Raw genomic sequence first — 12,474 nt, 5'->3', positions numbered from 1 at the left:
AGTTTGTAATTACAGATTAAAGTTACATTAATGAATGACTAAAACCGATTTTGTTTCTGGACACTCTTTGTATGCAAAAAAAATTCATGAGAAACGCCTCCAAAATCGCAGTCAAAGGTGGTATCCTGCCTTAATGCATGTATCAATGTTTATTTATGTTTCAATCACCGACGAAAGACAAGAATACGTGACGCTTACGTTTCCTGTAGCCTGGAAACTTTACGCCGTCAAATCTTTTAACAGAAACATCTGGCAAAAATGTTTTTAACAAAACTTACTTGCTTTTTTCCGCAGAATGCAACCATCTAACATTTTATGGGGGGTTCCGTTTGAAATTGTGAAGTTACCCCCTGACCCCTTCTTGATTTGACAAATAGTTTCCGAAATATTCAGCTGTTAAGAGTTATGTGGGCCACCCTGTATAATTGTTCTTGCCTATTGTGATTTACATTTGACGAAACACTCTCGTATTATTTATCGTATATGAAATAATTTTTTTTATCAGAGACATAATGAATCTGATTTTTCCCGTTGGCTAATTTAAACGATAGAAATCCCGGCGGCACATCCAATTATCTGTGAAGAATCAGGCCAGCGGTTTATTGTTGCGGTACACGTAGCGCATCGCAAAAATGCGACGTCTCATTCCGTAGTCAGTTTACGACTGTCGGCTGCCTCCGAAATAAAACATACGAGAATGACACCTGGCTCGAGGAAATCGCCGGCGCTCGGCCGAGTTTTCTTGAATCCGCGAGAAATCACGACGGAGTTATTCCGGCGACCGTAAAAGGACCGGCCGGGAAAGGAACGTCGTCGTTCCGGAGGGATCGTCGTCGTCGGCGGAGGACATGCGAGACACGTAATCGCGAATATAACGCGTATCCGTGTGAAGTGTACTCTACTCCGCGCCGTGCGAGTCGCAGCATGAAAAGCAGCGAAATAAGTTTTTATGAATACCGCCGCTATCTCACATCATTGTGAGATAGAGTTTTACACGTGCCGGGAAATTAAAAAATGTCCGGATTATCATTTCATGCTCTACCAAAGGTCGACCGTGAATTGATCGATCAAATATATTCAGAATGCATATGTGGCTCATAATTGCAATCGGTCATGTATATTATTAACCTTTGAAAGGGGTCTCTTACATTCTAGTCATCGCAGTTTCCGTTTTACAATTTCACTTTTACAAATTTTTAGACGCGAGTGAAATTTTACTCGCCGCCCAGCTGAATTTAATCGCACACCCCTGCGCCTGCCGGCTGTTAAGAAAACAATATATAAATTTTGTTTCAATAAGTAAAAAAAGTATTTTGTTGTATTTTAATTTCTAATTTTGTAGTTCATTGATCACTCGTGAATCAATACCTTCCGATAATATTGCTTATAACAAATTCTGTATCCCCGCTTTACCCGTCGTGTAATTTTCTTTACGTTCCCTGTAAACGGTTAATACGCAATATGAAATACGCACACTGAAAAAAATTTCTGGTTGAATATGGACGAATCAGATAATTCCTTTAGGATTTACCAGAATTCCTTTAGGATTTACCAGAATTTCTGTAATCATTACAGAAATTCTGGTAAATCCTAAAGGAATTATCTGATTCGTCCATATTCAACCAGAAATTTTTTTCAGTGCATGTCTTACACCTTTTATTATGTCATATAAAATAGACGGAATATTCTCCCCGAGATTGCAGACACGGATACATTATGCAAATGTGACACTTTGAAATCAGTAATGTAATAAATGCGCGCGTTGTTAAAGATATCTAAAGGAGTCTAGTCAGAATAAGTGTTTGAATCAATGAATTAATTACAATATGATTATTCTAGGAAATAATACGTCTGCGGAAACAATCCGTGCTTATTGTTGTCGGTGATAAATAGTTATCGATTCATTTAAATATATTTTACATAATTATCGGCAATTTCAAAAACTCTAAAAAATAGCGGTGTGACCTTCCACCACATTCACGTGGTTAAAGAAGTCGGTGTGAATTTTTTAACATCGATATTGTAGAAAATCTTTCGCAACGACAAACGAGGCGTCAACTTCGATGCTATATGATGTTGTTTTCACGACATGCGATGTGATCGCAATGTTAATTTCACATCGTTAAGGTGAGAATTATATAAACACCTGAATGGGTCTTCATTTCACACCATTGGTGCACTGAAAAAAATTTCTGGTTGAATATGGACGAATCAGATAATTCCTTTAGGATTTACCAGAATTCCAGTAATCCTACAGAAATTCTAGTAAATCCTAAAGGAATTCTGGTAAATCCTAAAGGAATTATCTGATTCGTCCATGTTCAACCAGAAATTTTTTTCAGTGTGAGAATTCACATCCATATTTCTTAAAGTAAATATAATTTAGTCTTCATGGCTTCCGGATAATTGTTTAATCACAGTCTTCGTGATGCGTTTGCAAGTGTTTGTCACTGATTCACCACAGTCAATAGTGATTAATAGTAACTTTGTGGTAAACACTTATAGAAGTAAAATTTTCCATGCCCGCTTTATTTTTTCGCATTCTTCCGTCTTGCAGCGCGCGACACGTTTCAGAATGCACTTGAATAGTCTGATCGATGTATAATTTTCCGCACGAAAGGCTTCATAGCGACACGAAGTTTACGACTTGCGTTTTACCTGAAACCACATATACGAGTACGTCTCCATTCGAATAATCGGAACTCTTATTCGCATCGAGGCCGCTTATTATACTGGGCGTCGACCTTAACCCGGTTCTTGCACGGTTATGCTAATTAAGCAGTTCGTATTCAACGTGATTTATTGCCTAATATAATCCCTAATACAATCCGCCTACAATTGCTTTACCTTATTTTGCAATACGTAAAGTTTCATATCGCTAAAATTATTTACTTGAGAAAAACATTGGTAACAATTTACAGAATATGTGATTCACATTCGTTGAGTGATCAGGAAATTTGATGACGCGCGATCTGCATTCTATCGTATCGTTTTTACCGATGCTTAACTATTTGTAATTAAGATCCGTTTGACCAAGGACGGATTTTTCCACTGTCGACGGTAACGCGCGTTTCCTTCGCGCCGTCCGCTCTTCCTACTCGGAAATCAATGTACCTGCGACCTTGGATGACTGCGGTCAACGGGAGCCCCCCATGGCATTGCGGAATCGGTATGGCTGGTCACGTGTCCACTGCCTCGTCGTGTGTGCGTATCGCCCGTGTGCCGAGTGGCCGTATTAGCGATCGCAGTCTCGCTGCGTCGCGCGCGTTGCTCGTTCAGTTGTGTTGGGGCATCATCCTCGGCGACGCGTCTCTTATCGTCGGTCCGCAATCGGCACGTGGTCACACGTACGTGCGTATCTACGTGCGTGAACGGGTGTGCGTGCACCTGTGTACCTGTGTACATTTAGTCAGGTGTATCACCTTGATCGCTAGTCGAATCACGGACGCGCGCGGCCCGATACCCGCGACATTCTTGTCGCTCAGTCGCTATTCGAGACGTATACGTATAGCATGGAGAAATGTCGAGGGACGGTAGAAAAGGTATGCGCGCACGATAAATTTCCCGGGTAATTTTTGTGAATTTCTGTGTGGGTGCGATAGTGACGCCGCTTACTTCGGGAGAAGAAACTCCATTCACTCGATCGCTGTCGCGCGAATTTCAATTTTATCAGTTTTGTCGATTGTGAGTAGAACTTTGCGGATAGGATCGACACCGATTTCCGATAAGGTCGTTGAAAGTTTATTGTGAAGTTCTTTAGAGTTTATTGTTTAGAAGTGCTTCATGGGGAATATCGTTAAATAAAATGTGCGCAAAAATACACCTGGTACACGAAAAGAAAAATGTATGGACAGCTAATATTTACTTGTGACAGCTAAATATTTTGCTACTGTGCCTATTGTATTAGGTGCGGATAGCAAACCGTTTGCTGTGGTTTAGAAATTTATAGTTACGGCAGCAAAATATTTTTAGCGAATCACGATATAGTTACGGTAACGAAAAAGGTTTTTTTTTTCGGTGTAGATTTAACGTAGAAGCTAACTATATTGTATCATAACGTACTATTTCTGTGCGTAAGTGATTTGATACAGGAATCGATTTTCTATTAGATTTGTAATTCGACATCGCGAATGTCTTATTTTATAACAGTCGATATAACTTTCCGTATTTCAATTTTCTATTTTTGCGCACGTGCATAAGAGATTTGATTATCGATTTATCGATTATTGTCTATTATAACATTTCGACATCAGCGAATATCTTGTTAAAATTATTTTATAACATTCGTGATGATATGTAGCTTGTTGGCCAAAAGGTAGCTGTATGTCAAAAACGATCTTATATGAATATTACGCATAAATAAATAGATTTAGAAACGAGTATAAGGCGCTTACAAGTAATTATGATAGGATGCGACAGATGGTAACATTATTTTGCCGTAAGTAGATTGCAATATGTGCCGCACGGAACGAAGAGCGTCCGATGCTTCGGGTGAAACTCTCTTCCTTTAAACATACGCATATAATTAACGCGACGAGAGAGACACGGGAATTCGGCTCACGTTACTACTCGCAGGTGTACGATAATAGAAAGTGTTTCTTCAGCTATTGCTTTTAAACAGAGTGATGGTAACATATTGACTACTCTCAAGGACTTGACGATTAAATGTACGCTACATGTACGAGCGACTAATAAGTCATTAGAATATAAAATAGCCATGAGAATGTGCATGATGTGTAACTATTAGTCATTAAAAAAACATTACTTCAAAACGCGCCATCCAGCATATAGTCATAACATGTCGGGCATACGTTTTATCATTTTAAAAGCAAAACAACTGATAAAACGGCTCTTCTCGTGTCCGTTCTAAAGTAATGATCATGATAACGTAAACGATAAATACGTAGAGATCAGTTATATAACTTTTCTTTGAACTTACATATTCATGAATTATTTCTCGAACGTTTTCCACAGCCTTCAGTCTACATGAAATATTTGAGTTTTAAAAGATCAACATGGGGTCCTTACATGAAATGGATTAATTATCCTTCGTGGATGAAAGTAATTTCAAGGCATTTGCTAATTGAGTATGCAACGTATGTGTGGCAGCGGACGCACACAATTATACTCATATTGAATACTGTATTTGCGTAATAAATTTTCGCGAGTTGGCCATAACCGTTTGAAATAAAGAAATCGTGTGTTGAAACTGAAGAGGAAACATAAAGCTGCATTGTAATCGTTGTAACGTATTGTTAGTCATCCCACATAGCACAGCGACATCACAGTGATATCAGTGTGATATCTGTTTAAGAATATCCCATATCCCAGAGATATCTTGAGATATCCAAATTACATCAGTGTGATATCACGGGAATATCCAAATATCCGCCTTTTATCACATCTCAAGTTAATATCTAAGAGACATCTTTGTGATGTCCCAAAATAATGTTAATGTGACGTAACATGCAATGGGACGTAACGGAAACGTCCTTGCGATATCGTTTTATTCTAAAAAGATATCCCAAATAGCACAAGGACGTCCAGGACGGACTTGTGCTATTTGGGTAATAGCGAGGTAGTAAAACATTAGCAGGTTATGTATTAAAAAATCTTAGAGACAACCTGCTGTCGAGTCATATCGGCTCGCCTTTTATACTAATACGGGATGATTTTTTCTTACGAGAAAGGTTAACGCGCTGTCGCCACGTCGCGGCAGTGAGTGGTACTAGTACTGTATTATACTATTTTGAAAATACATGTTCAGGATAAATGTCCGAGAGACATCTATATATGATATTACATATAGATGTCTCTCAGATATCTTTGAGAGATCTGTGTATGATATTACATAAAGATGTCTCTCAAATATCTTTGAGATATTTGCTACGATATCTCTGAGACATTTGTATAAAGATATCTCTCAGATATCTCTGAGATATCTGTAACTTCATAAGGATATCCTTGTTACGTCAGTGCTATGTGGGATGTAAGGTCTCCTGAAAATTATTCACGTCAAACGGCTATTAATAATAAACCGATTTTGGGTTTACAGTTGTTTAAAATTCGTTGACACAGTGCTATGCTAATGTGCACAGCGTAAATTAAAGCTAATCTTTGAATTTACATGTTGCACGCGGTCATCTTTCAAACAGCTCATACTTGTGCCTCATGTTATGTCGCGTGAGGTTTACATTCAACGTATTACATCGGTAATGTATAAAACCAAAACGGTTCTCCAACTTAGCAAAGTACCTTGTCAGATAATTTTTTGCGACGGCACTCACTGATGTCGTCAGCTGATTTGGCATGAGTCAATTCAGACTATTTGGTGAAGTGCACTTGCTAGAAGTACACTTTGAAAATTGTATTTTAATGATGGTTATTTATATCGACGTTTGTGTATCATATTTATATTTGTTATATACCCGCGTGCTGCATAGTTGCGATTATAAATTCAGATTATATATTTTACAATATTTTATTAAATATATGTATAATAACTTTAATACTTTTAATGTTTCAGTTTTTATTCTTCCATAGTTTTTATTTATTTTTGTTAACGATAAAGTATAATGTAAATTTACTATTATTTAATTTGGATGTAACATGATGTTATTATTAAATTATTACTTATTAATATGCCATAAACAACAACTAAACATAAGCATGTCAACTAACTACAATTTTTTAGGTAATTTAAAGACGTATGATATTTCAATTATATTTATTAAACTTTTACAGGAGAAGAAAGGCTAATCGATAACTTAAAATAAACTTGCACACTGAGAAAAATTTTTATCGGATAAACCAATTAAATAGCGTTTCCGATGGTTAATTGTTCCGATTACGTTTTCCGATTAAATTATGAATATATCCGATGAAATTTATTTGATAAAATGCAGTTACCGATGGAACTTGATTGAAAAACCGATCACATGTTTTTATCGGATATACAATTTAATCAGGTATATCCGTTTGTTATTATTGTTAATTAGATTTGTTAATTGGATTATCCGATTACATATATTCAATCGGACATTTTTCTCAGTGTAGTGTTTTTATCACAGTGATATAAATTTCATATGAATATAATCTGATTACATATAGTTTTATCTCTAACAAACTGTTACGTCGCTCAGGGATAATCGAGTGAAGAAATGTTATCAAACAGAAAAGCGAACATATTTTAATTTCGGTTGCAGATTTTTCGACAAACCCGGAGGTTGAGCAGTTGTTATCCGGCGAGGCGCGCAACGACGTGTCGGACATACGTGTGAGACTTGAGCCAGACGAGCGGTTATCCGTCAACGAGTTGTATCTTCAAGGTGGCGTTCCATCGTCGCTTCAGAATAAATCCGTGGCATTAAATCATAACGCATACATAGCGGAAAGCTCGAACGGCCCGACCGCCGTGATAACGCCGATTATCGCAAACGGCAACGACAGTAATGGCGATCCGCCGCCTTACGTCACGATCCCGCCGCCTTATAGCGCGATCGCGCCACCAGATCACATCGGTTGGCCGTACGGGCTTTTCCCATTCGGCGATTCGTATTCCACGGACGGGACGACTCGTAGGATGGAAATACCGTTAACACCTTACCAAGCCTGTCTGCCACCGGCCACGAGTTTCCATCCCGAAGGGATTAATGGTCAATACGCGCCGTATCCGATGCCCTTAATGCCTTACCGGTTCTTCAAGTTTGGTTGCCGTAGGAACTCTTTCGCGTCGAGGGAAACGGCGGACGACGAGATCGCAGACAAAATCGAAGATAGAAAATCACGAAGTGAGCATCAGTGGTTAAATTGTGATCCTGGCTGCGTGTATTTTTTTAATTGTAAAATTGCAAAAATAATTGCTATTACTATACATTTAAAACTTTCCTAGAATTAATTTAAATATTATAATCTCTCTCTCTCTCTCTCTCTCTCTCTCTCTCTCTCTCTCTCTCTTTTACAAGCTTCAGCTTATTCAATGGGACGATCAGTCTATATTTACTATGTCTATGTCGATATGCGAGTATTGTAGCAACATACATTCAATTTTATCAATAATAGACACTAGGTCGATCTGCTGTTATGCTAAATGCAACTATTATGAGATTTAAAAGGCAAATCATTATTTTTAATAGAATACGGCGCTATCCTCGTGGCAGCGGCGGTCATTATCTTTGTCATGGCCTTATCCTTGATGGTTCGCTTCATTATGGAAAAGAGCTGGTGGCGAAGATAACTCATCGATGGAATCTATGTTTACTACGGAAGTGATAAATTCTGACTTACGAGATATTATTAATTAACGATTTAATAAAAATTGATTAATCCGACGTAATATCTGCTTAATCAGGATATATATTTCCGGAGATGTCGAAATGGAATCTCAAAGAGCTCTCGAGAGAATTTTTCCTTGTCTCATTTTTTATTTCTCTCATCTATTACATTATGTAACAAAAATATATTTATTGCTTCATTATTGATTAATATGTTCTGTATTGTCAATTTTATATACATATTTTCTTCAAACTTTTTTTCGCGACAAGATAATAATATGAAAATATTCTAAAATTCATTTCATTTTATTGTGCGATAATATGATTTGTTAGGGAATAAAATTTACATGTAACACAAGTACTAGAGAAATGAAATATCTTGTTGCGTTTGCCACTCATATTATGATTACTCTATGCTTATTATAAATGAAAAAAATACATTTTGATACAACTATAGACGAGGAACAATTTTCTTTAAGTTAATTGAAATAATAGTACATTTTTAGAAATTATTATTATTATCAGGATCTACTTTAAATTGAGGAATGGATGTTGAATTTTATAACTATGATATTAAGTATCTTTGTATGTTCATTGTGATTTGTGTTATATTATTAAGTATGCCATATATGTAGCTTAATTAATTTATTAATTTCTTTATGTAATTTATAAATCTGTAATTGAAATGACGTTGGCGACGTTGTACGAAGTTCATAATTATTTGTCAAGCCCGTTATCCACTTAACGTAGAAACTTGGACGCTTATTGGCCCGATGGGACGCCGATGACGAAGTAGTGGAAGACAGGGAAGGAGTAGACAACATCGTGGTGGAAGGCAAGGTAACTGAACAATAAAGTTAAGAAAGAGAAGGGTAAATGGAGGCGCTCATCGTATACTGATTAAAAATACAGACTTGTATCTCTCGAGAATAGGTGATCAGAAAAGTCTGAATATCCTGGGAGATGTGAAAGTTTGTAGCTGAAGGTAAATTCTCAGGGTGAAAATGGATAAAACTACTAAGATCATAAGTAGACTTACAGTTTAGCTAAGTCCCGAATAATAGGCGGTTTAAGGGTGCTCGAATATCTCGGTGAATATATTTTTATTTTCCATAGACAAGATATACACAGCTATGTTTCTATATAAAAGTGTCGAACATACGTCTTGCTAAAATCTTTGTCAATTTGAACATTTGCAATTCAAATCATGATTCTCGTTCTTCTTGTTCTGGCCAGTATTTAAATATGCAAGAACTAATCTCTCTATACATTAAGATGAAAAATCGTACGTGCATACAATTTTTATAACGCTTTGAGGTACGGGTTTCTTGTTGAGAACGTATGATAATAAAGGGCCTTATAAAATAAAAGGGTGAGGTCGATTTTCGTCGGCCAGTGGTTTGCGCAAAAGCCGAAGAGGATCAAAGATGATAGAAGCTTAATGCAGGAGGAGAAGCCCCAAGAACGAAAAGAAACGCAGGCTATAAAGCCAGACAAGTTAGCGACCAGAGCAGCGAGGAAAACGAAAGGTCGGAGGGCTGATGAAAAATACAAAAATTTCCTCCCTTGAAAGAGTAAAGGGGACGGTGGTGGATTCATGCTAGGAAAACGACGCCAGGACACTCGAGGCCAGAAGGCCCGCGAACGAGGGTAAGGTGTTTGTCAACGGTTGCCGGTAGTTAATTACTTTACATGAAAGGAACTTTCAGCCGTTTCGCCACTCGAGGCAACCTCGGTGCCCGCGTGCCATCAACCCCTCCGCCTCCTCCCTTTCGCATCTCCTTCATGGATCTGAGTGCCACCCCTTTCCATCCCTCGCCCCGCGTCCCTCACCTTTCTGTCACCTGTAAGAGTTTACGAGTATCTAATCCGGCAGGCGGGCCGTACTTACTCTGTAAACGAGGCTCCTCGCTACCCCTTGTAGCGACCTCGATAAAGAGGCTGGAGAGATACGTGTAGATCTCCATTCAGAAATGTGTAGCGCGTTACACTTCGTTTGATCTCGATTGCTATTGAAATAATCAGAGTGGCGAGCTGACACGCGTTAGGACTGTAATCTCATTCAACAATTTTTTTAAGAGCACATTCAAATTTTTTACTCGTCAGATCGTTTTCGTTAACCTCTGACATCTTTTTTATGACGTGCAATTATTGACAAAATACTTTTCGAATGCCTCACATTCTGTACGTTTTTATTTTCGCTGAATATTCAGGGATATGTACAAAATGCCCTATTTTTATAATTTAACGTTAAACGCTTCAACTCAATTTGAAATTGAATTTTAAACAAAAAAAAACATCGAGGCTAAAAAATTTTTATTAAATTAAAACGCATATATGTATATAAAGAAGCATATTTTTTTCGAGTAGGTCAGCGTTTTCTCTCTTTTAGCTTGAGTTATTCCACGAAAGTCTTGACATCTTTTAAGAAGAAGATATGAAAAAATAACACATATATTTCTTTTCTTTTTTATTTGAAATACAAGTTGAAATATCTTTGATCCTAAGGGAAAATGAAGGGAGAGATGAGAAATGAAAGAACGAAAGAGGCAGATTTATAAACATTACCGTGATTGCACGTGCGAAACAACTCGCTTCATAAACTATTACTACACTTCCTTCAGCAACCATCTACCGCGTATCGTCTTTAATGTTTTACCCTCTTAGGTAACTCTCGTATGAGCTGGTTGCCATGGGCGACAGAAGCGCAAAATGCGCAGCCATACTGTATATTGCGCACATATGATACGATCCACATAATTAATTATATATTACAGGATTTTATTTATTTGATAATATTTACAATCTTCGCGTTTTTTTTTGTTAATCACTGTCGTCTCTTATTAAGTTATTGTGGAAAACCGTCCAGTGTGTGAGAAAACTAACGTCGAATCGACGTTAAATCGACGTCGATGGAGTCGAAATCGCGTCCCAACTGTCAGTTTTCGAAAATAATTAAGTTTTGGAAATTTATTTTTCGTATTAAATTTTGTATTAAATAAGTTAACTTGGCAGTTCTCTCCCATAAGATGTTAAAAGTATTCAAAACATTAAACGTAGTAATTTAGTACAAAGAGTAAAGCTCCGAAACCTAATTATTTTCGAAAACCTGACGATTGAAAGGCGGTTTCGGTCCCATTGACGTCGATGCGACGTCGAGTCGACCTTAGTGTGACGGCCGACCTCGCTGGGCGTGAACACAAAACTTAGAAATTGTATGTACGTGTTAACCGAGTTTACAATTCACAACAGACTCTTCTTTCTGTGGTGATCGTATATTCGGCGGGTCGAGAATGCGCATTGATGTACAGTACATTTCGAATGAAGCATTTTCACGGTTTCTTACTCGCGCTCTCGTAATAACGCGACAGAAATAGTGGTGCAACGTGAAAGCACGATACATGATTCATATACGGCCCGAATCTCATATCGGTTTCTGATCCTCCGGCTATGACGGCTTTTGAAGGGTCACTTCCCGCCCGCGCTTCATCCCCCGCGCCCTTAACCGGCGCCGCTCTGTTTATTGTTACGTCGCATTTATGCATGAACCCACGCGATTCTATTGTCACGTACACATGACGAACCACGCTGGGCGGAAGGGAATGCTTCGTGCTTTCTGAGCGGAAGTCGGCGGTGGCGTGAATGGAGGTGGGGTTATTGGGCCAAAGCGGAAATCGATGGCACCCTGTCTTCCCGGGAGCGCGCGGCCCTCCCGCCGGCTCTTGAAAGCCAAATTACCGTTTTTCTCGTGTTTTTAATTACACGCTCAACGCCCAAACGTTTCAGCGGCTGTTTAATCCGCCCGTTCTTGCTTTAATACTGTGAAATTCGTCCCGTTGTAATAGATTGCCGAATGAAATGAAGGAATCGAGTATAAAGCTAATATGCACAACTATTTAAATCGCTCTTATTTATTACATCAAGTGCTTTATCGGGATGTACCAGAGAGAAATGTATTGCTAAAGCTTGTCTGAAGTTTCGTCGGGATTCTACAGTGGATAAGCGATTAGAAATTATATCTGAGCGCGATCAAATTGTGGGTTAACAATACTTGATCGGCCAGAATAACTGAGGAAGTGGCATTGGCCAATATCTATATTACATCTCGAGGTTGTAATCTTCTGGTGGAGGACGAGGCAAAAGGGTGCGAGGTCGGAAATGCGAGCGTTCGTGGGGAAGGCTAAACGCGAGAGGAAGCTCT

At 38.3% G+C, this 12,474-nt stretch overlaps 2 protein-coding genes across 3 annotated transcripts in view; one reads left to right on the top strand and one right to left on the bottom strand.

The window, feature by feature from the left end:
- Positions 1–3,218, bottom strand: part of LOC105564548 — a 25,731-nt gene extending 22,513 nt beyond the window's left edge. The window contains exon 1 of the mRNA XM_012016992.1: positions 3,115–3,218. The gene's annotated coding sequence lies outside the window, so the exon portion shown is untranslated. The remainder of the gene's footprint in view (positions 1–3,114) is intronic.
- A 135-nt stretch (positions 3,219–3,353) lies between these two features.
- On the top strand, positions 3,354–8,978 carry LOC105564549. Of its 2 annotated transcripts, none has more exons than XM_012016994.1 (3): positions 3,354–3,542; positions 7,206–7,790; positions 8,136–8,978. In XM_012016994.1, the coding sequence occupies exons 1-3, from the start codon at positions 3,521–3,523 to the stop codon at positions 8,234–8,236; spliced, it is 708 nt and encodes a 235-aa protein (XP_011872384.1). In that variant the 5' UTR covers positions 3,354–3,520; the 3' UTR covers positions 8,237–8,978. The 2 variants fall into 2 exon arrangements, with proteins under 2 accessions (XP_011872384.1, XP_011872383.1); XM_012016993.1 differs by lacking the exon at positions 3,354–3,542 and adding an exon at positions 6,635–6,694.
- The last annotated feature ends 3,496 nt before the right edge of the window (positions 8,979–12,474 follow it).

This window comes from Vollenhovia emeryi, unplaced genomic scaffold (assembly GCF_000949405.1).
Source record: "Vollenhovia emeryi isolate VEMERY1.0 unplaced genomic scaffold, V.emery_V1.0 DF939163.1, whole genome shotgun sequence".
NCBI lineage: Eukaryota > Metazoa > Arthropoda > Insecta > Hymenoptera > Formicidae > Vollenhovia > Vollenhovia emeryi.
The sequence above is the reverse complement of the archived record's forward strand: the minus strand, read 5'-3'. Positions and strand labels throughout refer to the sequence as shown.